General features: G+C 45.1%; 1 protein-coding gene across 2 annotated transcripts in view; it reads right to left on the reverse strand.

Annotated features, from left to right (window-relative positions):
• The window catches only part of CRYL1 (crystallin lambda 1), a 154642-nt gene that overhangs the window by 12840 nt on the left and 115168 nt on the right, over positions 1-26634 (reverse strand). The window contains exon 5 of one of the 2 annotated variants that reach the window (XM_066258990.1): positions 12517-12711. The exons of the other annotated variant lie outside the window; for it this stretch is intronic. Within the exon in view, the coding sequence (XP_066115087.1) occupies positions 12517-12711 (195 nt within the window). The remainder of the gene's footprint in view (positions 1-12516; positions 12712-26634) is intronic. 2 annotated transcript variants of the gene reach the window in all.

The following is a 26634-nucleotide window of genomic DNA, read 5'->3' on the forward strand; positions in this document are numbered from 1 at the left end:
ATTGAAGTAGATTTCTCTAAGCTTGAGGGTTTTGTTTGTTTTTATCAAGTTTAGTGCGAGAGGAATGGAGAGAGAGAGAGGAATGGAGAGAGAGAGGAATGGAGAGAGAGAGAGGAATGGAGAGAGAGAGAGGAATGGAGAGAGAGAGGGATGGAGAGAGAGAGGGATGGAGAGAGAGAGAAATGGAGAGAGGAATGGAGAGAGAGAAAGAGAGAAGAATGGAGAGAGAGGAATGGAGGGAGAGAGAGAGAGAGAGAGAGAGAGAGAGAGATGGAGAGAGAGAGAGAGGAACATCAATATGCTCCAGTACGTGCCCTAATCAGGGATCAAACTGGCAACCTCTGCACTTTAAGACAATGCTCTAACCCAGTGGTTTTCAAACATTTTAAAGTTGGGGTGCATTTAAAATCCTACAAATAATTGTAGGCGCACTATATACAAATTTCTGAGAAATATGTTATAATAATTAAGTCAAATATTAAAGAAAAATATAAAGTCCAAGCGTGCTTTTATGGTAATTAAACAAAATAAATATACAAAATTAAATTTATTCTGACATGAAAAAACATCTTTATGTTACACTTTTTGAGTTATGCTTTTTAGAATTCGTAAAAAAGAGGGGTTAAAAAATAAAGAAACAACAAAAAAGTTATCTTTTTAGCCCTGGCCGGTTTGCTCAGCGGTAGAGCGTCGGCCTAGCGTGCGGAGGACCCGGGTTCGATTCCCGGCCAGGGCACACAGGAGAAGCGCCCATTTGCTTCTCCACCCCTCCGCCGCGCTTTCCTCTCTGTCTCTCTCTTCCCCTCCCGCAGCCAAGGCTCCATTGGAGCAAAGATGGCCCGGGCGCTGGGGATGGCTCTGTGGCCTCTGCCTCAGGCGCTAGAGTGGCTCTGGTCGCAACATGGCGACGCCCAGGATGGGCAGAGCATCGCCCCCTGGTGGGCAGAGCGTCGCCCCTGGTGGGCGTGCCGGGTGGATCCCGGTCGGGCGCATGCGGGAGTCTGTCTGACTGTCTCTCCCTGTTTCCAGCTTCAGAAAAATGAAAAAAAAAAAAAAAAAAAGTTATCTTTTTATATATAGATACATTCTTAGTAAGATTTAGTAAATTCGGCAGGTCCCGGCGTGAATGTGTTAAGTTTTTTCATTTTTGTGTTTATAAGAAACCTGAGCCTGATGTGTCCTAGCGGTTTCTTCAATGTTTGGGCATATATTGAAAGACAAACTATCATTTCCTCATCAATACATTGAAGAATTCCTCTCTTTTTACTCTTAATTGTGTTGAGTGCAAAAAAACCCCACCATACATATCATCTTAACTTGACACCAAAGGATAGAAGAAACTTGCCTCCAGTCTTTCCAGGGAACATGGGGGTAGTGTAAACAATCCAGCACCACAGCTTAACAGCCTTTTGCAACCTAATCAGTCAAGTGAAGTGAGGAGTGGGCAGACTGTCAGCTTACAGCCAATTCCCCACACCTCTGTCCCCCAAAAATCTAAACTCCAAAAACCCTGTTGGTTTTTTGGTCCCCAACAGGCACATATTTCTCTGGAATATCATAGGGCACACCTGGAAATCTTCTAGGGCGCACACTTTGAGAACCACTCCTCTAACCAAAAAAGCCATCTGGCCAGGGCTAAGCTTGAGTCTTTTCACAGAAATTAAATCCAGAGGAAAGAAACGAAGTGATTCGCCTGAGATGCTCAGTTACTGGGATTTCACTTCACTGAGGCACACGGTTTATCCCTGCTGCACTCGGCACTGAATGAAAGGTTCATGATTAGGATGTTTTGAAGCTCAAGTTGCTTAACTTTGCCGTTGAACTTCCTTCCTCTAAGGGGAGCCAGAATTTGCCACCCCAACATATACCTTTTGGGATATTGATTATTTTTAAGCTGGTTGTTTTTAAGAAATAAAAGACTCAGAAAAAAGCTTTGATCCTCCTTCATCTACCAAAAGGAATTCAAGTTGGAAACCTGCTTCAGGAAGGGAAGCTTACTGAGCACATGTGACAGGGAGGACTGCCCCTGTGTCCCACTGTTTCTGGGTGGTCCAGCAAGAATCCGTTGACTTGACCTCATCTACCCGTGAACTGCCAGCTTTCCCGACCGTGCTTCTCACTCCTTGGCCCAGAACTGCAGATGCCCAGCATGGCCTCAGGTCCTATATTCTTGTAGAACCCATGTATGTACACTCATAAAAACTTTGGTCGTTTTCCTCTGTTAATCTGTCTTAAGTTACTTGGATCATTAGGTCAGCCAGAAGAACTTAGGAAGGTGGGAGGAAAATTACTTTTCCACTCCCATACCACCCAGAGCCTTAGTGACACATGTGACCTGTGCTAATATTGTCAGGATTAATTACAATAAACGATTACAATGGTATGTGTAATGCTGTTGGCCAACGCCAGGCAGGTTCACTGGATTCGGGCAGATGATAGGGGAACTGTGGAGCCAGAAAGAGGTGGACAATTCCCATTTATTGGATTCTCCCAAGAGCAGATAAGCAAATGGGGGAAAACCGCTTCTCACGGCAGCAGGCAAACGAACAGCAAAACGGCCCCTCGCAGTGGTGGGCAGGCGATCGTACCAAGGGAAAGTACCCGTAGCCTTACACAGGCTACACATGCATGGCTCTGCCATGTGCTCACGCACTAATCATGCAAGTGCAAGCAAGCAAGCCTAACACAGCTGTTCTCCCTACAGTATAAAAGGCAGAAACAAGGGCTTGAGTTGAGCCCACAGATCTGATAAATGATTCTGGCAGTAGTGCTTTTCACACTATCTGAGGGATGAAATCCTTCCCCACTCTAGAGTATCGGGTTCAACCGTCATTTGTCAATATAGCTACCAGGAGTTCCTCCATGTCGTGGTAAAATTCTCACGTCACACACACAAAGAAAAGCCTCATGTGGTTAAAAGATCCCTAAAACTCATACAGAGTGACGGACACTAAGATCCCTATTACATCACATCTTAAACAATTGCCAGGCATTGAGAGCCCTGTCCAAGTGGTGAGGAATCCCCTTTATTGAAAAACTTCTAGCTGCTACTCCCTTCCGTTAAAATCTATGTCTTACCACAATCAACCAACAAAAACTCATGGCTCCAGGGCACCTGCTTCTCACCTAGCATGATTGGGATGAGGGCATGGGGGGGTGGAGGTGACACAAGACCCCCATCCACAAGTAAGGAGCAAATTCAAGATAGTTAATGAAGTATTCAATCACTGTCATACAAACTTTAGGTACAGATAATCAAGGTCTGGGGGTGTATCAGTCAGGTTCCTACAAGAGAGACAGAACCAATAGGTTACATATAGAGAAAGATTTATTTCAAGAAATTAGCTTCTGCAACTAACTGCAGGCACTGGCAAGCCTGAGATCTGGGGCGGGGGCTGATGGTGGACACCTCATTCTCCTCTTCAGTCCTTTCAGTTGATGGGATAAAGCTTGCTCAGGCCCTGGCAGGGCACACAGGAGAAGCACCCATCTGCTTCTCCACCCCTCCCCCTCTCCTTCCACTCTTTCTCTTCCCCTCCTGCAGTCAAGGCTCCATTGGAGCAGAGTTGTCCTGGGCACTGAGGATGGCTCCGTGGCCTCTGCCTCAGGCGCTAGAATGGCTCTGGTCACAACAGAGCAATGCCTCAGATGGGCAGAGCATCGCCCCCTGGTGAGCATGCCGAGTGGATCCCGGTTGCACGCATGCAGGAGTCTGTCTGACTGCCTCCCCGTTTCCAACTTCAGAAAAAAATAAATAAATAAAAGCTTGCTCAGGTTACTGTGAATAACCTTTCATTAAAGTGAACAGATTATAGATGCTAATCGCACCACAAAATACCTTCACGGCAACATCTAGCCTGTGTCTGACTGGATGTCCAGCCAATCATCAGAGGGGATAAAGCAGAAGTTCAAAGCATGGTCCTCACCTTCAGGTGTCTTGGGGTGAGCACTTTGTGGGGTGGGAAGAGGAGGAGAGAAGACACATCTAATGATTAACAGTAGGCAGAGAGACACAGAGAAAGGCCATGGCAGGGCAGTGTCGCAGAGTTCAATGGTGCAGTATTAAATGCATGAATCTTCTATATTTTCTCTGCTGATGACCAGCTACACAGAATTCTCTCTCCTCTTTCATCATCCAATTCTCATATTAAATTTCCTTACTCAGTCCACCCATTCTCCACATGCCCTCATTTTCATCTTGTTTTATTTCTTCATGCCATCTTTCCTTGTCTGGTTTTCTTATTTACCAACCCCTAGCTTTTGTCTCCTACTTTGTTTCACTTGAAGTTTTCCCACATGTGGTCCTGAATTTTCAAAGTTTTTCTTGTGCAAATGTCCATCACCACCAGCAACACAGACTTACTGCCTAGGAACATGGACTACCGAGGTCATGTCAAAGTCCTTCCACCCCTCCCCAACCAGAGCAGTTCAGGAGTCTATCTATTGTCTTAACTGGAGAATGGGAGCCAGGAAAAGCTGAGTCTTTGGGTAAATTTTCCCATGAGAAAACTCCAAAAGAAGCTGAGCATGCAAAGGAGCATGCTGAGGCCTGGCCATGGCAGAAAACTTGAAGCTACCTTAAAACTAGATAAAAAAAAAAAAATCAACTGAATGAAATATCACGAAGCCATTAAAAATGAAAGCCTGACAATGAGATACCACCTCACACCTGTTCGATTAGCTATTATTAGCAAGACAGGTAATAGCAAATGTTGGAGAGGCTGTGGAGAAAAAGGAACCCTCATCCACTGTTGGTGGGAATGTAAAGTAGTACAACCATTAGGGAAGAAAGTATGGTGGTTCCTCAAAAAACTGAAAATAGAACTACCTTATGACCCAGCAATCCCTCTACTGGGTATATACCCCCAAAACTCAGAAACATTGATACGTAAAGACACATGCAGCCCCATGTTCATTGCAGCATTGTTCACAGTGGCCAGGACATGGAAACAACCAAAAAGCCCGTCAATAGATGACTGGATAAAGAAGATGTGGCACATATACACTATGGAATACTACTCAGCCATAAGAAATGATGACATCGGAACATTTACAGCAAAATGGTGGGATCTTGATAACATGATACGAAGCGAAATAAGTAAATCAGAAAAAAACAGGAACTGCATTATTCCATACGTAGGTGGGACATAAAAGTGAAACTGAGAGACATTGATAAGGGTGTGGTGGTTACGGGGGGAGGGGGGAATGGGAGAGGGAAAGGGGGAGGGGGAGGGGCACAGAGAGAACAAGATAGAGGGTGACGGAGGACAATCTGACTTTGGGTGATGGGTATGCAACATGATTGAACGACAAGATACCCTGGACTTGTTATCTTTGAATATATGTATCCTGATTTATTGATGTCACCCCATTAAAAAAATAAAATTATTTAAAAAAAAAAAATGAAAGCCTGAGAAAAGTATTCTTAATAGAAACTAGACAGGAACACAGAGAAATAAAAGTTATTTGACTTAGGGTAGGGGAAACACAGGCAGTATTTTCCCTTCTGAATATTCTTTAAAATAAAGCTCTCACATAGAAACAAATCAAAAAAGGAAAGGAAAAAAGAGGAAGACATTGTCCGAAGGCCAGGGGTGCTCTCTGTAAGCCCCGGTGGCCACACTGGGTGGGTGCTGTGCGGTGCTGGCAACAAGGCTTTCACGGAGAAAACCGCTATTACAGTCTGAAAGAATGAAAGACGTTTTGACCTTAAAAACAAACACAGCAAAAGAAATCCATCCTCTTGTGCAGATGTGAGGACGTGTACACTGCTCAGCAAGGGCGAGGATCCCTCCATTGGGGGGTGTTCTGGGAATAAAGTGTCTTACAAAGAGGTTTGAACCAAAGAGCATAAGCCCCACTCAAAACCAGAAGCACAGCTCCCCCCCCCCCCCGTCTGCCTCTCCTTCAGAATTCCAGTGGGGTTTCTTGCCTCCTAGTCCCAGGTCACAAGCCATGGGAAGCAAGGAAGGCCAGGCAACAGGCCATACAGTGGGCTGTGTCCTGCAGCACCCTCCCCTGCCTTTCTCTAGAGAGCGCCCTGCCCTCAATCTATCCTCAACTTCAGAAGCCCCCCACCTCCTTCCTGTTAACTTTTCAACCCACGCTGGAGGAGCTAAAATCCATCATCAGACTCACTGATGGTGGTCATTACTCCTCAGGTGTCAGCATAATAACATTTCCATTCACTTATTTATTTTTTTAGAATTACAATACTAACATTGAAGCTCTTACTTTAAACACTACTAAAGCAACCCCAGGCAGGCCAAGCAGGGATTTTTTTTAAATTAAGTATGTGGTTGATGTTTTCATTATGCTTCTCTGTTAACAGGGCTAGAGGTGTCTCTAAATCAATCAACATCATCTCTCCTTTCAACAGGGCTTTGTCACTTGGCCAACTTGGCAGAAAGCTGGCTAATGCAGAAAGTTACCTTTTCTAAGGTAATAAATCCAATTACAGAAATGGTCTACTTCTTAATGACACTAGCTGCCAGGAGTTCTACTTCGCTGGTGACTCCCAGCCAGCAGGCCACACGTCCAGAGAAGAGAGCGAGTTCCTGCAGTGCTCACATGCTCACCGCTGCTCTGGAGGGGCCTCTGCAGCTGCGCGTGCCCCCTTTAGCCACCAGCCCCCTGGGGGAGTCCTATGCCACAGTCGCCTCTTCCCACGCATAGTCTCATACCCCAAGTCCCATCTAGACTGGGTCCTCCCAGCCAGACAGCTGACTCATTGCCAATGAATGGCTCGACTTAACTGACTCTCACCCAGTGGTCAGTGCTGCATCACAGGTGGACTCTGATACAGTTCTGGGAGTTCTTAAAATGTGAGACCCTCTCCTGACCAGGCAGTGGTGCAGTGAATCAAGTGTCAGCGTGGGACACAGAGCACTTAGGTCCAAAATCCCGAGGTTGCTGGCTTGAGCACAGGCTCACCAGCTTGAGTGTGGGGTCACCACTTGAGTGTGGGATCATAGACATAACCCCACGGTCACTGGCTTGAGCCCAAAGGTCACTGACTTGAAGCTCAAGGTCACTGGCTTGAGCAAGGGGTCATTGGCTAAGCTGGAGCCTCCCAGTCAAAGCACATATGAGAAAGCAATCAATGAATAACTGAGGTGCCAAAATGAAGAACTGGTGCTTCTTATCTCTCTCTCTTCTTGTCTGTCTGTTTCCATCTGGGTGCCGAAATGAAGAACTGGTGCTTCTCATCTCTCTCTCTTCTTGTCTGTCTGTTCCCATCTGTCCCTCTCCCCACTAGTAAAAAGTACAAACAAAAAAAAATATGAGACTGCTGCCATGCATTCAGTGTTCCCTTGTAGATGAAAAGCATTACCCTCTCTCTGAACAAAAGCCCACTGACAGAAAGCTCTCTGAATTTAAAGCCAACGTGGAAGCACGCCCCAGTCTATCTGGTGAAGGGGGTGACACGTCTGCTGCAAAGGCCCTAGGGTTCCCATGGGTGTCCTAACTGAGCTGCAGCACAGGCAAGGGGGCAGAGCTGAAGAAAAGAACAGTCGCAATGGGTCCACGGTGGACTCACATGGTAGAGCTGGAGGGTTAGAGTCAGAGAAATCCTTAATGTCCTGGTGATGAACTTGCTGCCACAGAGAAGCCACCCCCAGGCTTTGAAAGTCAAGAACGATAGAGGCCAGGTAAAGACAGGGACGATGCGGCCAGGGGTAGAGCAAGACGGGAAGCTCTGTGTGCTCCATGTGCTGGACCTCAGACTCATCCACACCAGTATGTGGGTGTATTTCCAGGAGGCAGAATAAATAATGCAGAAATGGCAGGGAAACATCTTAGAATTTCTGACCTAGTAAGAACCAAAAATAAAGGCATAGTGACCTAGGGCAAACGCAGATGGGGACGGGAAGATTCCCTGTCCACGACCTGAACCTGAGCAGAACAGAAAAGAAGGAACCACACAAACACAAAAATAAGCCCAAATGAATAAAAGAAAAACAATAAAATGAAAATAAAAAGGGACCAAAATAAAAAAAAAAAAAAGGAAGCACAGAGCCCAGGGCAGGCAAGGGCACAGCAGGACCACAGTTTGGACCCACAGCGAGAACTGCTATGGGAGCAGAAGTGAGAGGGAACTACCTGCCTCCCTGCAGAGCCCTATGTGAAGCAGGGAGAGCTGCCCAGGCAGACCCCTAAAGGGAGGCCCAGGCCAGGGGTGCCACAGGGGAGCAGAGGTGGCTCCATCCTAGCCGTGCTGCTCAGGGCCCAGGAAGGGAAGGCACTCGGAGACCCCAGAGGTCAGCGGGCAAGGCTGCTGCAGGCTAGTTCTTTTTAACCACAGGAGATTCACTCTGACTTTATCCATTATTTCTTTTAAAAAATTAAAACCCTAAACTCTTTGAGTTTAAATTTTAAAATCCATGACAAGCCCTGGCCGGTTGGCTCAGCAGTAGAGCATCGGCCTGGCATGCGGGGGACCCAGGTTCGATTCCCGGCCAGGGCACATAGGAGAAGCGCCCATTTGCTTCTCCACCCCCCACCCCTCCTTCCTCTCTGTCTCTCTCTTCCCCTCCCGCAGCCGAGGCTCCATTGGAGCAAGGATGGCCCGGGTGCTGGGGATGGCTCCTTGGCCTCTGCCCCAGGCGCTAGAGTGGCTCTGGTAGCAGCAGAGCGACGCCCCGGAGGGGCAGAGCATTGCCCCCTGGTGGGCAGAGCGTCGCCCCCTGGTGGGCATGCCAGGTGGATCCCGGTAGGGCACATGCGGGAGTCTGTCTGACTGTCTCTCCCCGTTTCCAGCTTCGGGGGGGAAAAAAAAATCCATGACATGTAGAAACTCCCACAGCTAGCTGAGGAAGTGGTGCCTAGGGCAGTAGCCCACCTCAATCTTGGCTCCTTGAACTCCCCCATTACGTCCTGGCCTGTCGTCTGCGTGACTCTTCTTGCCAAGTGTGCAGATGTTACCGCTGTCTGTACGATGATATTTCACTCAAGCCTCGGCATTTCCCCTGCTGGACACGTTCCAAAGAAGAACTGCTCACACAGCCCCACCTTCCAGCTGCCTGTAAGCAACATGCTTTATCCTGCTGAACTCTGAAGCCACAGGACAACTGTTGCCTCCTTGGTCCTAAAATCTGTGCACAAGTGGCTGAGCTGCTCTGGATTTTACTCATCCCCACAGCTCCACTGCGAACATTTTTCATCTGAGAGCAGAAGTCCCAGTCACCAGCAGGGAATGTACTCACTCGCTCATGCGGCCCCGGCTCAGGGTGATATTTAAGGGAAAATGCCATTGGTGAGATGACAGGGCCTCCTCACACTGTCAGAAAAGGCTGGGCCATGGGCAGCATATTGGTGGAGATGTGTGAGAGCAACACCCTCGGGATTAATGAGAACTAGAGAACGGGACCCAGCTGATACCAGCTTATCAAAGGGCAAAAGCACCAAAGTCACACCTCTCTGCGAGGCCTCTGCGCACGTGAGGGGGATGGGACAGGTTTTCATAGCAGTAAACTTGCAATTTTGGGTCATCCTTCCACCTAAAATGTGTTTGCCCCATCAATCCGCCCCCTTGTGTCACCTCCCACTCCTTATAGAAGCTCACTGTACATTCTAACTTAAGGACAGCAATTCCTAACGTTCAGGTTGCTCACTCCGGGGGCGACAACAGCAGACACGAGCACACCCAATCCCAGCCCTGCAGCAGGAGGACATATGCCTCCCTGGTACAAGGAGACTGCCTGCCTGGCTTCGGAGCCTTGGAGGGAACTGTTTCAGTTCCCACAGGCCCATGACTAATCACAGGAACCTGACCACAATTTGCATCCCTGTTCCGGAATCAAAAGGCTACACAAGGGTGGCTGGTGCAGAGTGTACCCAGCACGACAGGAGATGCAGTCTGGGGCACAGGGAGGCCAGCTCTGGTGTGGACCAGCAGCTCACATACTGTGGGCACAGCCTTGCATTTATTTGTTCAGATGTGTTTGTTTCACTCAAAAGTGAATTAAGCCTGACCAGGCAGTAGTGCAGTGGATAGAGCGTTGGACTGGGATGCGGAGGACCCAGGTTTGAGACCATGAGATCGCCAGCTTGAGTGCGGGCTCATCTGGTTTGAGCAAAGCTCACCAGCTTGGACCCAAGGTCGCTGGCTTGAGCAAGGGTTTACTCAGTCTGCTGAAGGCCCACGGTCAAGACACATATGAGAAAGCAATCAATGAATAACTAAGGTGTTACAACAAAAAACTAATGATTGGTCCTTCTCATCTCTCTCTGTTCCTGTCTGCCTGTCCCTATCTATCCCTCTCTCTGACTCTCTCTCTCTCTGTAAAAAAATTTTTTAAAAAGTAAATTAAATATTTTTTAAACTGATGTTCACATCTTTTTGGAATAACCAGAGGTATTCAGTATTAGAAAACTAGGACTGAAAATCATTGCTCCAAAGTGACATGTGAGAGCCTTTCTGTGAAGCAGGAAGAAGCTGGTTAGAGATGCAGGTTTATCTATTATGAGCCCGAGTCAAAGGTAAAGAGGGTCAGAAACAAGAGACATATGAGACAGAAAAACATGGAAGGAGAAAAGACAAATAGAAGACAGTAGTAGAATATATGGTATCCCACTGAAATTAAGATTGAGACTCCATCAGGTCAAAGTCAAATTAGTATTTAATGTTCCATTAAGGAAGAAAAATGTTGCCAGTAAAACTAAGATGTTGAAATGATGTAAAAAATAAATAAATAAATAAAAGTTTATCTTAGAACAGATGAAATATAATACACTGAGACTTTGAGGCCAAGGTCTCCCCGGGCAGTGGGCCAGGACTCCTCTGACTTGAATGTGTACAGTGAACTCCTGTGGCGCTGGTTCACATGTAGACTCCAATTCTGCAGACCCAGGTAAGGCCTGAGACGCTGCATTTCCAACAAGCTCCCAGGCCCATGCTGCCATCCCTCCAGCAGCCCTGGGCCTCAAGGGTATCGCCAGGATATGAGCATTTCAGGCAGGTCAGCACTAACTCATGGGTGACACCTATTGCACATAAAAAAGAATCCTGTTTTTAAGGCCTCAGAAAACACTGTCATGGTCATTTTCATGATAATGCATAAGTTTACTAAACTGTACAATAATCCAGGCATGTCCCTGGCCCTTTACGTATCTATAATCCCATACAATCCTCCTCATCTAGATCCACTGTTACTTTCACTAACAAATGCAGGCTCAGAAGCACAGTGGTGGCACAGGGCTGAGCCCCTGCTTGTCTGTGGAATAGCAATCAGACTATTTAAATTCCCAGGCTAGTGTTTTCATTTGTAAAGGCAAAAAATAGCACAGTTTTAAGACTGGATGATTGAGAAAATATCTGAAAATCCTGAGAAAGTACTCTGTCAACTCTGAAATACTGTACAGGCAAATGGAAATACTTCTAATAGATCTCTGATGGGGAGCATTTAGTTCAGTGTTTCTTTCAAATATCCTATCACCAACTGATGTTCAAAGACATTCTACAATTGCTAAATTAAAACTGCAAACTTGACAGTGGGAACTGCAGGTATAAGAGCATTAAGTGGATTTAAATCACAAGGACACAGAGTTACAGTTGCCGTGTAGCAAAGGCACTGAGCAGTGAGGTCAGATGAGGAATGTCACAGAGTTGTGACCAAATGCCAAACAAGGAAGAAACTCACATCTTGCACTAGGGAGCTATGGGGATGGCTTCCTATCCCTGTTCCGGCCTAGGACCTGCAGGCCTGCACAGGACTCAGGAACTATGGGCCTACTGCAGATGGCAACCATCACCCACCTGAGTCCAAGCCTAGCCCTGCATCCCAGGGGCACCATGTTCCCATACAAATGTGGCTAGGAGTGTATGCAGTGAGGTCACTTCTCAGGTCAAACATGAAGATATCAATAATGCCTTGTTTCTGGTAAGAGAAGCCTGTTATTAACAAGTATAAGGATTATAATTGCTTTTTCAAGCTCTTAAAATAAATTGGATTCCTAGAGGACACATGTGTACTTCACTTCAAATATAATTTTTTTTCCTCCTGAAAAATCATAACACTGGGAGTGAGGAGTCTGAGTCTGGGAAATGACACGTGTCACCTGGAGACAACTATGTGGCAGTGATATGCAGGGGCAGGAAACAGTCTTACATCGCATCGGACGTCAGAGGACTCCATGTAACAGAACTTCTGTGAAACAGTGAATGCTGCACTGCCGGCAGATTTTCGTTGCCTTTTCACTGCACTCGAGACACCAACTGGCCGTTAGTCTCCAGAAACAGTGGCCCGAGCGCTGACTTCCCACAGCCTCGCCTAGAAGCTGTTTCACTCTGCTCCCACTCTGACTTGGAAATCATTCCTGCTTCCGCCCTCCATCTCCATCCCTCCATCCCCACTTCTGCCCTCGGCCTATTCCCGCTTCTGTCCTCCCTCTGCCCCCACTTCCACCTTCCTCGAAACCCTCTTCCGCCCGACATCCCCACCTCCGCCCTCCGCCCATTCCCGCTTCCGCCCCACTGCACCCCTACCACTGCCCCACTGCCCCGAGCCTGCATACCTGCACCAGCCTCCAGGCCTCGCCAATGACCGCATACTGCAGGCGATTCAGGACAAAGCCGTCAACCTCCCTCAGGACCCTGACTGGGGACTGTCCGATCTTCTGCATCAGGGTGTGAGTCCTGTCCACTGTCACAGGGGCTGTTTCCGGGTGCGGGACCAGCTCCACCAGAGGGACATGATATGGGGGATTCACCTTATGAGACACAGTGGAGACAGTCAGCAGACAGCTGGGAAGTTTGGGAATCATTCTGCAGACCCTGTACACCTATGTGGGGTGGTCAGATGGGCAGAGCCCTCCCTGTAAAGGCCCCTTGGATTCAGAACCCCATAACAGCAAACTGGAGAAACAGAGTAATTCACAAAGGAGAGAGAAAAAGAAACTCCAGCACCAGGTTGCATGGCTTTGTTTAAAGAATCATGTCCAATATAGGAGTTAAAATTTGGAGGTTCTGATCACCATCTTTTACATTACAGCCGTTCCTAAACTCCTGACCTCTACGGATTTCACTATTACCAATCCCGACCACACTGCTGAACCACATCTTCCCAGGACAGTCACTGCGGGGCCTGCAATTCTACTGTGTCTGTTAGGAACTGACAGCATCTTCCCAAAATTTGGCATTACTTTAACTTACCCATGTTCAGTCTTAAACATCGGCCACCCCAGTCAAAACTCACCTATCTGTGTGAATCACACCGCCCCAGAACCCCTCAGCAGCTTTGATCTGAGTTCAAGGTCTATGACAGGAGAGTCTGTCTTTGGGAGCAGGCCCTGATGAAAATGTGTCCAGCCCAGTACTGAAACATTTGGCTCTGGTTTTGTTGGTTGACTTCAAGGAACCATTCTTGAAGATTCCCAGAGAAAATTATCGGATGTCCACAAAGCTGCTTGACACAACCCGACTAGCCTCATGCAATGCAGTCAACTGTTTCCCAAGCACTGCCTATAGGTTGTTTTTCCTTTATATGTGGGTGAAAACTGGTAGAAGTGCATGTTACCAAATAACAAGAAGCTTTCATTTTAAAATGATTCCCAGAAGGGCTTGTCAGCTCCCAGGGCATTAGCACCACCAAGATGCTGAGATCTCACATGGAGTACACCTCCCACTCCAGGCCCACATTTATAATTGTGCACTGGACACTTTCCTTTGGACATCCCACAGCCTGGCATAAATTAAACTCCTGTCTCTCCACCCCAACATGTGTTGCCTTCCTCATTCCTCTTCCTCGTAAAAACACCCAGCTTATTACTGTGAGAAGCATACTTGGTCCCTGCCTCTCACTCACCTCACCCACTTCCATCAGTGACAAAGATCCTCTCAATTACATTCATATCTTTCAAAAAACTCATTTCCTCTGCTATACCCTTGGCTCAGACCATCATTTCCAACTCCGATACTTTCCTCTCCTCACTGGCCTCCCTGCCACTGCCAGGTGACCCTCTGCAAAGTGGAGCTGTCAAACCCATAGACTGAAAGGACACAGAGGAGAGTGGTGACTGCCAAGGGCTTTGGGAAGGAAATGAGCACTATTTAATGGGGACAAAGTGTCAGTTTTGCAAGATGAAGAGTTCTCCATATGGATGTTGTGATGGTTCACATCAGTTTGAATGCTTAATTTCACTGCACTGAACACTTAGAATGGTTAAGATGGTACATGATATGTTATGTGTATTTTATCACAATGAAATGCTTTTTAAAAATTAAAAGCAGGACCCTGATCATACCACGCGCAGCTCAGCAATCTCCAGAACCCATTATAAAACTCACAGCTACATGGTCAGGCCCTTTGCTGTGTCCCCAGGCTCCAGCCGACAGGCTGCTAGGAAAGGACTTCCAGGTGCCTAAGGGCTTGGATGGGCTCATTCTTGCTGCAGCACCTCCTCCTATGGCAAGGGAACTGATCCTTCTTCCAAGCTTACAGAAGGGTCCTGACAATCATGACAGGTACCCATTAAATTTAAAGTGGTACAAATTAAGAGAGTAAAGGACAGGAGAGGAAACCACTGAATAATCCTACTAAACAGGAAAGAATGAATGGCCACTTCCTGAAATGTTCTTCCCTTCCCAACAGGCACACTGGACGGGCCTTCTGCTATTGGTCTATGAAGAAGATAGAGAAATAGGCCCTCAACAAATGAGGAAAAAAAGGAAAAAAGGAGTGATTTCTTTAAAGGTTAAGCACACTGGTGCCTGAGCTGAGCCCCACTGGAGGCACAAGAGGCAACTGTGACCCAAGGCTCGCTGAGATCTCAGGTTGAGCTGGGTGGGGCCAGGGCCCTTCTCCATTCACCTTGTGAAAAGCCTTGTCTGAATTTGGAACGGAGCTGGAGGCATGTGATGGGGTGATAGCAGAGCCGGACACAGAGACCTGTTTATTCTCTCTGCAGCCGATGAGAGAAGCTAACCTCACAGAGGCAAGGCAGGCTGTCCCATCTCCAGAAGATCCACTCACATCCCACGGTTAGGGCACTGCTGTCTAGGTGAACACCTCCTCATATAACATGGGTACAAAACGAAGAGATTCTTGTTTGCAGCTAGTTCAGAGGGTCTCATCTCTCAGGATTTGATAAATTACATAGTGAAATCCCTTCATCAGTGACAAACCCCTACCTTCTAAACTTGCCTTCCACAGAGAGAAAAAAGAAAAGCAGCCCCTGGAACCAGTAAGCTGGCAATCTACAGGACACATGGACATATGTGTCTCCATAGACAACAAGCCCAGAAACAGACCACTCTGATGACCACCGCACGGATAACCACCATATGAGGGCAAGCGGGCTCAGGGGAGGGAAGATACATGCATGGCACCGAGTGTTAGATGGGGGCACCCTAGGCCCCTGTTTAGGCTGGCAAGACTGCATCCCAGCAGCGGTCCAGCTCCGGCCTGACTGCTAAGCAGGTTAGAGCTGTGCATTTGGGAGCTGCTCCCATCAGGGTCAAAATCCCTGTGGGCCAATGTGTGTCCTTCCAAGGCAGCCCCATCTATGAAGCACTGTAAGAGGCAAGGTGCACCGAAAGCACTGGATGCACTAATGAGGCCCCATTATGGTTCCACGGGACCATCATATCCCCAACTGAAATGAGGAAGGAAAAAGAGGAACCTTTATAGAGAGTGGCTGAAACTATCAGAGGAAGTGGGCTTTCTTATTAAGACTGCTGACATAGATTCTAAGCACCAAGAAAGACTGCACCAAACTTGCCCTTCAGGCAGTCATCTGCAAACACTGCCCCACTGCCAGATGGCTGTCCCCAAGTCCTCCACACCTCTGCAGGGAAACAGGCAGAAAGGGAAAGGCAGCATGAAAACATCAAATAGGGAGAATGCTGGGATGCGGACAATGGCAGCATTATCACCCCTCTAGCTGCATGGGTTACTCTTCTCCCTCTAAATCCCATTTCAACTACCTGGGTGCTGAGTGAGCATTACCACCCACCAGTGTGGAGACGCCCATTGGAAAGGTGCCCTAGAGAACATGGGTGATGTCGAAATGCACTGGCAGGTGGCCCTTCTGTGCAAGGGTGGAGACAGCAATCTTTCAGGGCATGAACAGGCTTCCTCTTCCTTTATCCTGTTCCCTGTCTGGGCAGAGGATCCTTGTGCCAGGCACTGAGCTGAGGGCAGCAGCATGTAAGCTGATGCTCTGAGCCACTCCTGTCTGGCCATAAATGCCAAATAGAGAACACAGCAGCTCCTCAAAGGTCACCAGTGGCTCTGGGTTCTGTAGGTACTACTACCAGCTCACCTCAGATCGAATTGTCCAAGATGCCTTTTCTCCTCTCCAGAGGTCAGCGGACTGGTCAAAAAGCAAGTTACACCAGCACAGAAGAAACAAGGATGAAATTCCAAACATGGTCAACCTTAGTAATTTGATTTGCTTCAGATAATAGTTTTTTTTAACTTTTTTTTTTCTTTACAGAGAGAGAGAGAGAGAGAGAGAGAGAGAATCAGAGAGAGGGATAGACAGGGACAGACAGGAACAGAGAGATGAGAAGCATCAATCATTAGTTTTTCGTTGCACACTGCAACACCTTAGTTATTCATTGATTGCTTTCTCATATGTGCCTTGACCGCAGGCCTTCAGCTGACGGAGTAACCCCTTGCTCAAGCCAGCGACCTTGGGCTCAAGCTGGTGAGCTTTTGCTCAAACCAGATGAGCCTGCGCTCAAGCTGGCGACCTCGGGGTCTCGAACCTGGGTCTTCCGCATCCCAGTCCGACGCTCTATCCACGGCACCAGCACCTGGTCAGGCCAGATAATAGTTTTGATTTAAAATAATTTATAAAAGGAATAAGAGGTTAATTTTTACAATGAGGTCTAAACTGACTTTGACTATGATGTCTGTCTTTGATTAAATAAGTAAAACTGAGCAATATTGAGATGGTATGGGGGAAAGAAATGTCATTATTACTCAATAGTCACTGACAGAGCAACTGGTAGGAGGCACTGTGCTATTGAGACAAAAGAAAGAGAGTAAGGCATGGACTCACCCACTGGTTTAAAATTGAACAGATGTGCCCTAGCCTGCTAGTTCAGTTCGTTAGAGCATTTTCCCAATAGGCCAAGGTTGCAGGTTCAATTCACAGTCACAGCACAAACAAAAAGCAATCAATGGATGCATGGATAACTAGGACAAGAAATCTGTTTCTCTCCTTTCCTCTCCCTAAAATAAATAAATAATTTTTATTTTTTTTATTTTATTTTATTTTTTTTTCATTTTTTCTGAAGCTGGAAATGGGGAGAGACAGTCAGACAGACTCCCGCATGCGCCCGACCGGGATCCACCCGGCACGCCCACCAGGGGCGACGCTCTGCCCACCAGGGGGCGATAATCTGCCCATCCTGGGCGTCGCCATGTTGCGACCAGAGCCACTCTAGTGCCTGGGGCAGAGGCCACAGAGCCATCCCCAGCGCCCGGGCCATCTTTGCTCCAATGGAGCCTTGGCTGCGGGAGGGGAAGAGAGAGACAGAGAGGAAAGCGCGGCAGAGGGGTGGAGAAGCAAATGGGCGCTTCTCCTGTGTGCCCTGGCCGGGAATCGAACCCGGGTCCTCCGCACGCTAGGCCGACGCTCTACCGCTGAGCCAACCGGCCAGGGCAAATAAATAATTTTTAAATGGAACAGATGTGGTAAGTCTTTCTTAAAATATTTTTTTATTTAAGTATAGTTGGGATACAGTCTCACTATCAGATATATTAGTTTCATGAGTACAATATAGTGATTCAACATTTTTATCCCTTACAATGTAATCACCCCACTAATTTTAGTAATCATATGTCATCATGTAAACTTATCAAAATATTATACTTATGATACTCTCCAACTTTTTTGTTTTTGTTTTGGGAGAGAGGCAGAGAGACTGACAGACAGGAAGGGAGAGAGATGAGAAGCATCAATTCTTCATTGCAACACTTCAGTTGTTCATTGTTTTCTCATGTGTCTTGATGGGGGGCTAACCCAGACTGAGTGACCCCTATTCAAGCTAGTAAGCTTGGACTCAAGCCAGTGACCTTGGGCTTCACACCAGCAAACTTTGAGCTCAAGCCAGAGACCATGGGGTTATGTCTATGATCCCGTGCTCGAGCCTGCGACACCGCGCTTAAGCTGGGGAACCCACGCTCAAGCCAGATGAGCCTTTGCTCAAGCTGGCAACCTTGGGTTTTAAACCTGGGTCCTTTGCATCCCAGGCCTGACACTCTATCCACTGTGCCACTGCCTGGTCAGGCCCTTCAACTTTTCCATTCCCTCCTCCAGCAACCATCCCTTTGGTCTCTGTTTCTATGAGTCTGTTTCTGATTTGTTTGTTCATTTGTTTTGGAGTCATGTGGGATTTGTCTTTTTCCGTCAGACATATTTCACTTTGCATCATACACTCTAAGTCCATCCATGATGCTGCAAAAGACTAGATTTTTTTTTTATTCTTAAGTTTTTGAAAAACCATATTTTCTTTCATAATGGCTGTACCAGTTTACATTCTCACCAGCAGTGAATGAGGGATCCTTTTTCTCCACAGCCTCTTCAACACTTGTTATTGCCTACCTTGTTGATAATAGCCAATCTAACAGGTGTGAGGTGGTATCTCATTGTAGTTTTGATTTGTATTTCTCTAATAGCTAATGAAGATGGCCATATGTATGTCCTTTGGGGAGAAGTGTCTGTTCAGGTCCTCTCCCCATTTTTTAATTGGATTGTTTGATTGGTTTTTTTGTTTTTTATCTTAAATAGTTTATCAGCATTTGTCCCTAAGACAGCAGTCTTTATAGTGGGAACACCATACGTAAATATTTGCTGTCTGTCTACAGATTAAGGGGGGAATATGGCAAATGCTGAAAAGCCATGATCTTTGTGCCCCTCCCCTCCCCCAACCCCCTCCCTCTCCTCCCCCCACCCTGTAACCCCAACACTGTTGTTCATGTCTCTGAGTCTCATCTTTATGTCCCACCTATGTATGGAAACATATACTTCTTAGTTTTTTCTGATTTACTTCTTTCACTCAGTATAATGTTATCAAGGCCCATCCATGTTGTTGTAAAAGATCCTATGTCATCATTTCTTATGGCTGAATAGTATTCCATAGTATATATATACCAAAGCTTTTTAATCCACTCGTCCTCTGATGGACACTTGGGCTGTTTCCAAATCTTTGCTATTGTGAACAATGCTGCCATAAACATGGGGGTGCATTTCTTCTTTTCAAACAGTGCTATGGTGTTCTTGGGGTATATTCCTAACAGTGGGATAGCTGGGTCAAAAGGCAGTTCGATTTTTAGTTTCTTGAGGAATCTCCATACTGTTTTCCACAGTGGCTGCACCAGTTTGCATTCCCACCAGCAGTGCAGGAGGGTTCCCTTTTCTACACATCCTCGCCAGCACTTATTCTGTGTTGTTTTATTGATGAGCGCCATTCTGACTGGTGTGAGGTGATATTTCATTGTGGTTTTATTTGCATTTCTCTAATCATTAGTGATGTTGAACATTTTTTCATATGCCTATTGGCCATCTGTGTGTCCTCTTTGGAGAAGTGTCTATTCATTTCTTTTGCCCATTTTTGGATTGGATTGTTTGTCTTCCTGGTATTAAGTTTTACAAGTTCTTTATACATTTTGGTTATTAACCCCTTGTCAGCCGCTATGTCAAATATATTCTCCCATTGTGTAGTTTGTCTTTTTATTCTGTTCTTATTGTCTTTAGCTGTGCAGAAGCTTTTTAGTTTGATAAAGTCCCATTTGTTTATCCTGTCTTTTATTTCATTTGCCTGTGGAGACAAAATAGCAAATATACTGCTGCGAGAGATGTCAGAGAGCTTACTGCCTATGTTTTCTTCTAAGATGCTTATGGTTTCACGGCTTACATTCAAGTCTTTTATCCATTTTGAGTTTATTTTTGTGAGTGGTGTAAGTTGGTGGTCTAGTTTCATTTTTTTGCAGGTAGCTGTCCAGTTTTCCCAACACCATTTGTTGAAGAGGCTGTCTTTACTCCATTGTATTGTCTTACCTCCTTTGTCAAATATCAGTTGTCCATAGAGCTGTGGGTTTATTTCTGAGTTCTCTGTCTGTTCCATTGATCTATGTGCCTGTTCTTATGCCAGTACCATGCTGTTTTGAGTACAATGGCCTTATAATATAACTTGATATCTGGAAGTGTGATACCTCCCGCTTTTTTCTTCCTTTTCAGGATTGCTGAGGCTATTCGTGTTCTTTTTTGGTTCCATATAAATTTTTGGAATATGTGTTCTATGTCTTTGAAGTAAGTCATTGGTATTTTCATTGGTATTGCATTGAATTTATAAATTGCTTTGGGTAATATAGACATTTTAATGATGTTTATTCTTCCTAACCATGAGCACGGTATATGCCTCCACTTATTCGTATCTTCACTGATTTCTTTTATCAATGTTTTATAATTTTCCACGTACAAGTCTTTAATCTCCTTGGTTAGATTTATTCCTAGGTACTTTATTTTTTTGGTTGCAATGGTAAAGGGGATTGATTCCCTGATTTCTCTTTCTGACAGTTCATTATTAGTGTATAAAAATGCCTCTGATTTCTGAGTATTGATTTTATATCCTGCCACCTTGCCAAATTCTTTGATCAGGTCTAGTAGTTTTTTGACTGAGACTTTAGGGTTTTCTATATACAATATCATGTCATCTGCAAATAATGATAGTTTTACTTCTTCTTTTCCAATTTGGATGCCTTTTATTTCTTTTTCTTGTCTGATTGCTGTGGCGAGGACTTCCAGAACTATGTTGAATAAGAGTGGTGAAAGGGGGCACCCCTGCCTTATTCCTGATCTTAAGGGGATTGCTTTTAATTTTTTCCCATTGAGTATGATGTTGGCTGTGGGTTTGTCATAGATGGCCTTTATCATGTTGAGGTATGTTCCCTGTATTCCCACTTTGCTGAGAGTTTTGATCATGAATGGGTGCTGGACTTTATCAAATGCTTTTTCTGCATCTATTGAAATTATCATGTGGTTTTTCTCCTTCCTTTTGTTTATGTGATGAATCACATTGATTGATTTGCAAATATTGTACCAGCCTTGCCTCCCAAGAATAAATCCTACTTGATCATGGTGTATGATTTTTTCCATATATTGCTGGATCCGGTTTGCTAATATTTTATTGAGGATTTTTGCATCTAAGTTCATCAGGGATATTGGCCTATAATTTTCTTTTTTTGTGTTGTCTTTGCCTGGTTTTGGAATCAGAATTATGCTCGCCTCATAAAAGGAGTTTGGAAGTCTTCCTTCCTCTTGAAGTTTTTGAAATAGCTTGAGAAGGATAGGAGTTAGTTCTTCTTTGAATATTTGGTAGAATTCACTTGTGAAGCCATCAGGCCCAGGACTTTTCTTTTTTGGGAGTTTTTTGATAGCTGTTTCAATCTCATTTGTTGTAATTGGTCTGTTTAGGTTTTCTGATTCTTCCAGATTGATTTTTAGAAGATTATATGATTCAAGGAATTTGTCCATTTCATCTAGGTTGTCTAGTTTTTTGGCGTACAGTTCTTCATAGTATTTTCTTACAATATTTTGTATTTCTGTTGTGTCAGTTGTTATTTCTCCACTCTCGTTTCTAATTTTATTTATTTGAGTCCTCTCTCTTTTTTTCTTGGTGAGTCTTGTTAAAGGTTCATCGATCTTGTTTACCTTTTCAAAGAACCAGCTCCTGGTTTCATTGATCCTCTGTATTGTTTCTTTAGCCTCTATGTCATTTATTTCTGCTCTGATCTTTATTATTTCCTTCCTTCTACTAGCTCTGGGCTTTACTTGCTGTTCTTTTTCTAGTTCTTTTAGATGCAGGGTTAAGTTGTTTATTTGAGCTTTTTCTAGCTTCTTGAGGTATGCCTGTAATGCTATAAACTTCCCTCTCAGCACTGCTTTTGCTGTGTCCCATAACTTTTGAGTTGATGTATGCTCATTATCGTTTGTTTCTAGGAATTTTTTAATTTCTTCTTTGATCTCAATGTTAACCCATTCATTGTTTAATAACGTGCTATTTAGTTTCCAAGTGTTTGAATGTTTTTCAATTTTTCTATTGTAGTTGATTTCTAGTTTGATGCCATTGTGATCAGAGAAAGTGCTCGATATGATTTCAATCTTCTTAAATTTGTTGAGCCCGCTTTTGTGCCCTAACATGTGGTCTATTCTAGAGAATGTACCATGAGTGCTTGAAAAGAATGTATATTCTGCTCTTTTAGGGTGAAAGGTTCTGAAGATATCTATTAAATCGAGTTGATCTAATATGTCCTTTAAGTCTGCTGTTTCTTTGTTAATTTTCTTTCTTGAGGATCTATCTAATGATGTTAATGGGGTATTGAAATCTCCTACTATTATAGTATTGCTGTTGATCTTGCCCTTTAAGTCTATCAAAGTCTGCTTTATATATTTAGGTGCTCCTATATTAGGTGCGTAGATATTTATAATGGTTATATCTTCCTTTTGGATTGCTCCCTTTATCATTATGTAGTGACCTTCTTTATCTCTAACTATGGTCTTTGTTCTAAAGTCCATTTTGTCTGATATAAGTATTGCTACCCCAGCTTTTTTTTCATTTCCATTTGCGTGAAATATTTTTTTCCATCCTTTTATCTTCAGTCTGTGTGCATCTTTTGATTTAAGGTGTGTCTCTTGTAGACAGCATATGTATGGGTCCTGTTTTCTTATCCACGCAGCTACCCTATGTCTCTTGATCGGATCATTTAATCCATTAACATTTAAGGTTATTACTGATATGTAACTGTTTATTGCCATTTTTTTTTCTTTAAAACTGTTTTTCTCTTTTGCTATATTCTTTTTTTCCTTTGATCTGTTTACAACAGGTCCCTTAGCATTTCTTGCAGCCTTGGTTTGGTTGCAGTGAAATCCTTGAGGTTTTTTTTGTCTGTAAAGATTTTTATTTCTCCTTCAACTTTAAATGATAGCCTTGCTGGATAAAGTAGTCTTGGTTGTAGGTTCTTGTTCTGCATTACTTTGAATATTTCTTGCCATTCCCTTCTGGCCTCAAGTGTTTCTGTTCAGAAGTCAGAAGTCATCCTTATGGGGGCTCCTTTGTAGGTGATAGTCTTTTTTTCTCTAGCAGCTTTTAATATTTTCTCTTTATCATTTAGCTTTGGTAATTTAATTATGATGTGTCTTGGTGTTGGTTTCTTTGGGTTTCTCCTTAATGGAGTTCTCTGTGCTTCCTGAACATGTGAAACATTTTCTTGCCTTAATTGGGGGAAGTTTTCCGCTATAATATGTTTGAACACATTCTCTATCCCTTGTTCTTTCTCTTCTTCTTCAGGAACCCCTATGATGCGGATGTTATTTCTCTTCATGTTGTCACAGAGCTCTCTTAGAGTTTCCTCAGACTTTTTGAGTCTCTTTTCTTTTTTCTGCTCTGCTTCCGTGCCTTTATTTATTGTGTCCTCTAACTCACTGATTCGATTCTCTGCTTCATCCATCCTGCTTTTAATTCCTTCCATTGTATTCTTTATTTCAGATATTGTATTTGCCATTTCTGTCTGATTCTTTTTCATTATTTCAATGTCCTTTTTTATATTTGTTATCTCTTTATTTAGGTTTTCATAATGGCCATCTATGGTTGTTCTAATATCTTTGAGCATCCTAACTATCGTTATTTTAAACTCTGCATCTGGTAATTTGGTTATATCTGATTCACTTAGGTCCTTTTCTGAGGATTTCTCTTGGTTTATTTGTGTTGTATTTCTCTGCCTCCGCATTTTCTCTTCACGGGAGTGGCTGTGATCACGTGCTCGGGTGCACAAGGGTTGGTGGCCTTGGCCTTTGCCCCGCCCCCATGTGTGACGTTATGCTCGGTCCTGAGGGCACTGGCGAGCACCTTTGCTCAGCTGCGGGTCTCCGCCTGTTTCCGAGCTTTCGCCCTGCCTTTGCAGGATGATTCCACTCAAGGAACAGCTGCTAGCCTTGGCTCTACCACCAGGCAGGGCTGCGTGCCCAAGCTCAGCTCCGTAGTGGAACTCTGCCTCTTCTGGGCTTTTGGCTCCACCCCCGCGGGAGGAGCCGGCTACCAAGTCAGACCGCAAGCCTGGGTTACAGGGGCGGGGCAGGGATGTGCTCCTCTGCCCTTGCTCCAGGGCTGGTTTCTACTCTTTCCGGGTTTCCCACCCTTCTCCCGGAGGCTGGACCACAGGCTGCCGGCAGCTGAGCTTGGCCACTTTTGCACGCCCTCTTCTCCCTAGCCGGGCAAGATTGAGCTCACACCTGAGCCCAGTGGTGGCCAGCCAGCTTCCAACCCTGCCAGCAGAACCGCGCTTTTGTCTCCCGCTGCCGCCCGCCCTCCGGTGCGCCCTCAGCCGCGTGGGTGGGGGCGCTGCAGCTCGGACCCTAAGACTCACTACTGTAGACCCAAAAGCTCCCTCCTTTTATGCGACTCTGCTCTGAATGCTGCGGGGGAGCTTGTTTGGCTGCTCTCCTGCTTCCCTTTGCCGGTATTGCTGTTTCCGGGGGAAATATTCACTTCAGCTTTGGGGAGTGACTCGTCCCAGGGGTTAGGGTGGCTATCTCCCAAAATGTTTCTCCCTATGCCTCCTAGCTTGCACTCTCTTCCTGTTACTGTGGTTCTCTCCCCTCTCCCTCCGTCCCCAGGAGCCCCGGGCGAGTGTTTGTGAGAGAGATGTTCTGCGTGGTCCCTTTAAGAAGGATCCTGGGTCTGAGAAATCAGACTCTCTCACAAACAGTATCCTGACTTGTTTCCAGCTAAATACTGTCCTTACGCTTCTTCTGGGCTCTGGGGCTGCAGGCTGGGGCTTTGTTCCTGGGGCTCAGGACCCTTTCCCCTCTGCTAAACTCACTTCCCGCCACGCAAGTCTCTCCCTGCTGCCCTTCGCTCCGAGAAGCTGGGCAGCCCTCTCTGCGTTTCCGCTTTTCCTACCAGTCTCTGTGTGGCTTCTTCAGCGTTCCTTGGTTGAAGAGTCCTTTTAGTTTAGTCCAAAGTTGGTTTTTCCAGCTGATAGTTCATAAATTAGTTTGTAATCCACTTTGGTTCTGGGAGGTAGATGCTGTTACGTCCGCCTACTCCAGCGCCATCTTGTCTCTGGATTGTTTGATTGTTGCTGAGCTTTGTGAGTTCTATATATAGTTTGGATATTAACATCTTATTGGAGCTGTTGTTTGCAAATATCTCCCATTTGGTTGGCTGCCTTTTTGTTTTGTTGTCAGTTTCTTTTGCTGTGCAGAAGCTTTTTAGTTTTATACAGTCCCATTCATTTATTTTTGCCTTTATTTTCCCTGCCTTTAGGGTCAAATTCATAAAATGTTCCCTAGAGCCAAGGTTCATTAGTTTAGTATCTGTTTTCTTCTATGTAACTTATTACTTCAGATCGTATACTAAGGTCTTTGATCCATTTTCAATTATTTTTTTGTGCAGGGGGACAAACTGTAGTCAAATTTCTTTCTTTTGCATGTGGCTTTCCAATTTTCCCAGCACCATTTATTGAAGAGGCTTTCTTTTCTCCCTGGTGTGTTTTTGGCTCCTTTACTGAAGATGATTTGTCCATATATATGTAGTTTTATTTCTGGGCTCTCAATTCTGTTCTATTGGTCTATATGTCTATTTTTCTGTCAATACCATGCTGTTTTGATTATTTTGTCTCTGTAGGATAATTTGAAGTCAGGTGGTGTGATATGTCTGGTTTCATTCTTTGTTGTTTGGGGGTTTTTTGTGACAGAGACAGAGAGGGACAGAGAGAGGAACAGATAGGGACAGACGGGAAGGGAGATAAGAAGGATCAATTCTTCATTGCAGCTCCTTAGTTGTTCAGTGATTGCTTTCTCCTATGTGCCTTGACCGGAGGCTACAGCAGAACGAGTGACCCCTTGCTCAAGCCAACAACCTTGGGCTCAAGCCAGTGAACTTGGGCTTCAAGCCAGCGACCTTTGGGCTCAAACCAGCAACCATGGGGTCATGTCTATAATCCTACACTCAAGATAGCGACCCTGCGCTGAAGCTGGGGAACCCATGCTCAAGCCAGATAAGCCTATGCTCAAGCTGGCTACCTTGGGGTTTTGAACCTGGGTCCTCTGCATCCCAGTCCAACACTCTATCTGCTGCACCACCACCTGGTCAGGCTGGTTTCATTCTTTTTCCTCAGGATTGCCTTGGTTATTCAGTGTTATTTATGGTTCCACACACACCTGGTGATTTTTTGCTCTATTTCTTAAAAATAACGTGATTTTTAAGGATATTACATTAAATTCGTATATTGCTTTAGGCAATATGGCTATTTTAACTATGTTGATTCTGCTGACCCAGTGATCCCTCCACTGGGAATCTACCCAAAAAACTTGAAAACATTGGTACATAAAGACACTTGCACCCTCACATTCATTGCAGCATTATTCACAGTGGCCAGGACATGGAAACAACCAAAGTGTCCCTTGATAGAGGACTGGATAAAGAAAATGTGGTACATATATACAATAGAATACTACTCAGCCATAAGAAATGATAATATATTGCCATTACAACAACATGGATGAACCTTGAGAACATTATGCTGAGTGAAGTGAGGAAATCAGAAAAAGCTAAGAATTATATGATTTCACACATAGGTGGGATATAAAACTGAGACTCATGGACATAGATAAAAGTGAAGT

The sequence above is a fragment of the Saccopteryx bilineata genome, chromosome 2 (genome assembly GCF_036850765.1).
Source record: "Saccopteryx bilineata isolate mSacBil1 chromosome 2, mSacBil1_pri_phased_curated, whole genome shotgun sequence".
Classification (NCBI taxonomy): Eukaryota; Metazoa; Chordata; class Mammalia; order Chiroptera; family Emballonuridae; genus Saccopteryx; species Saccopteryx bilineata.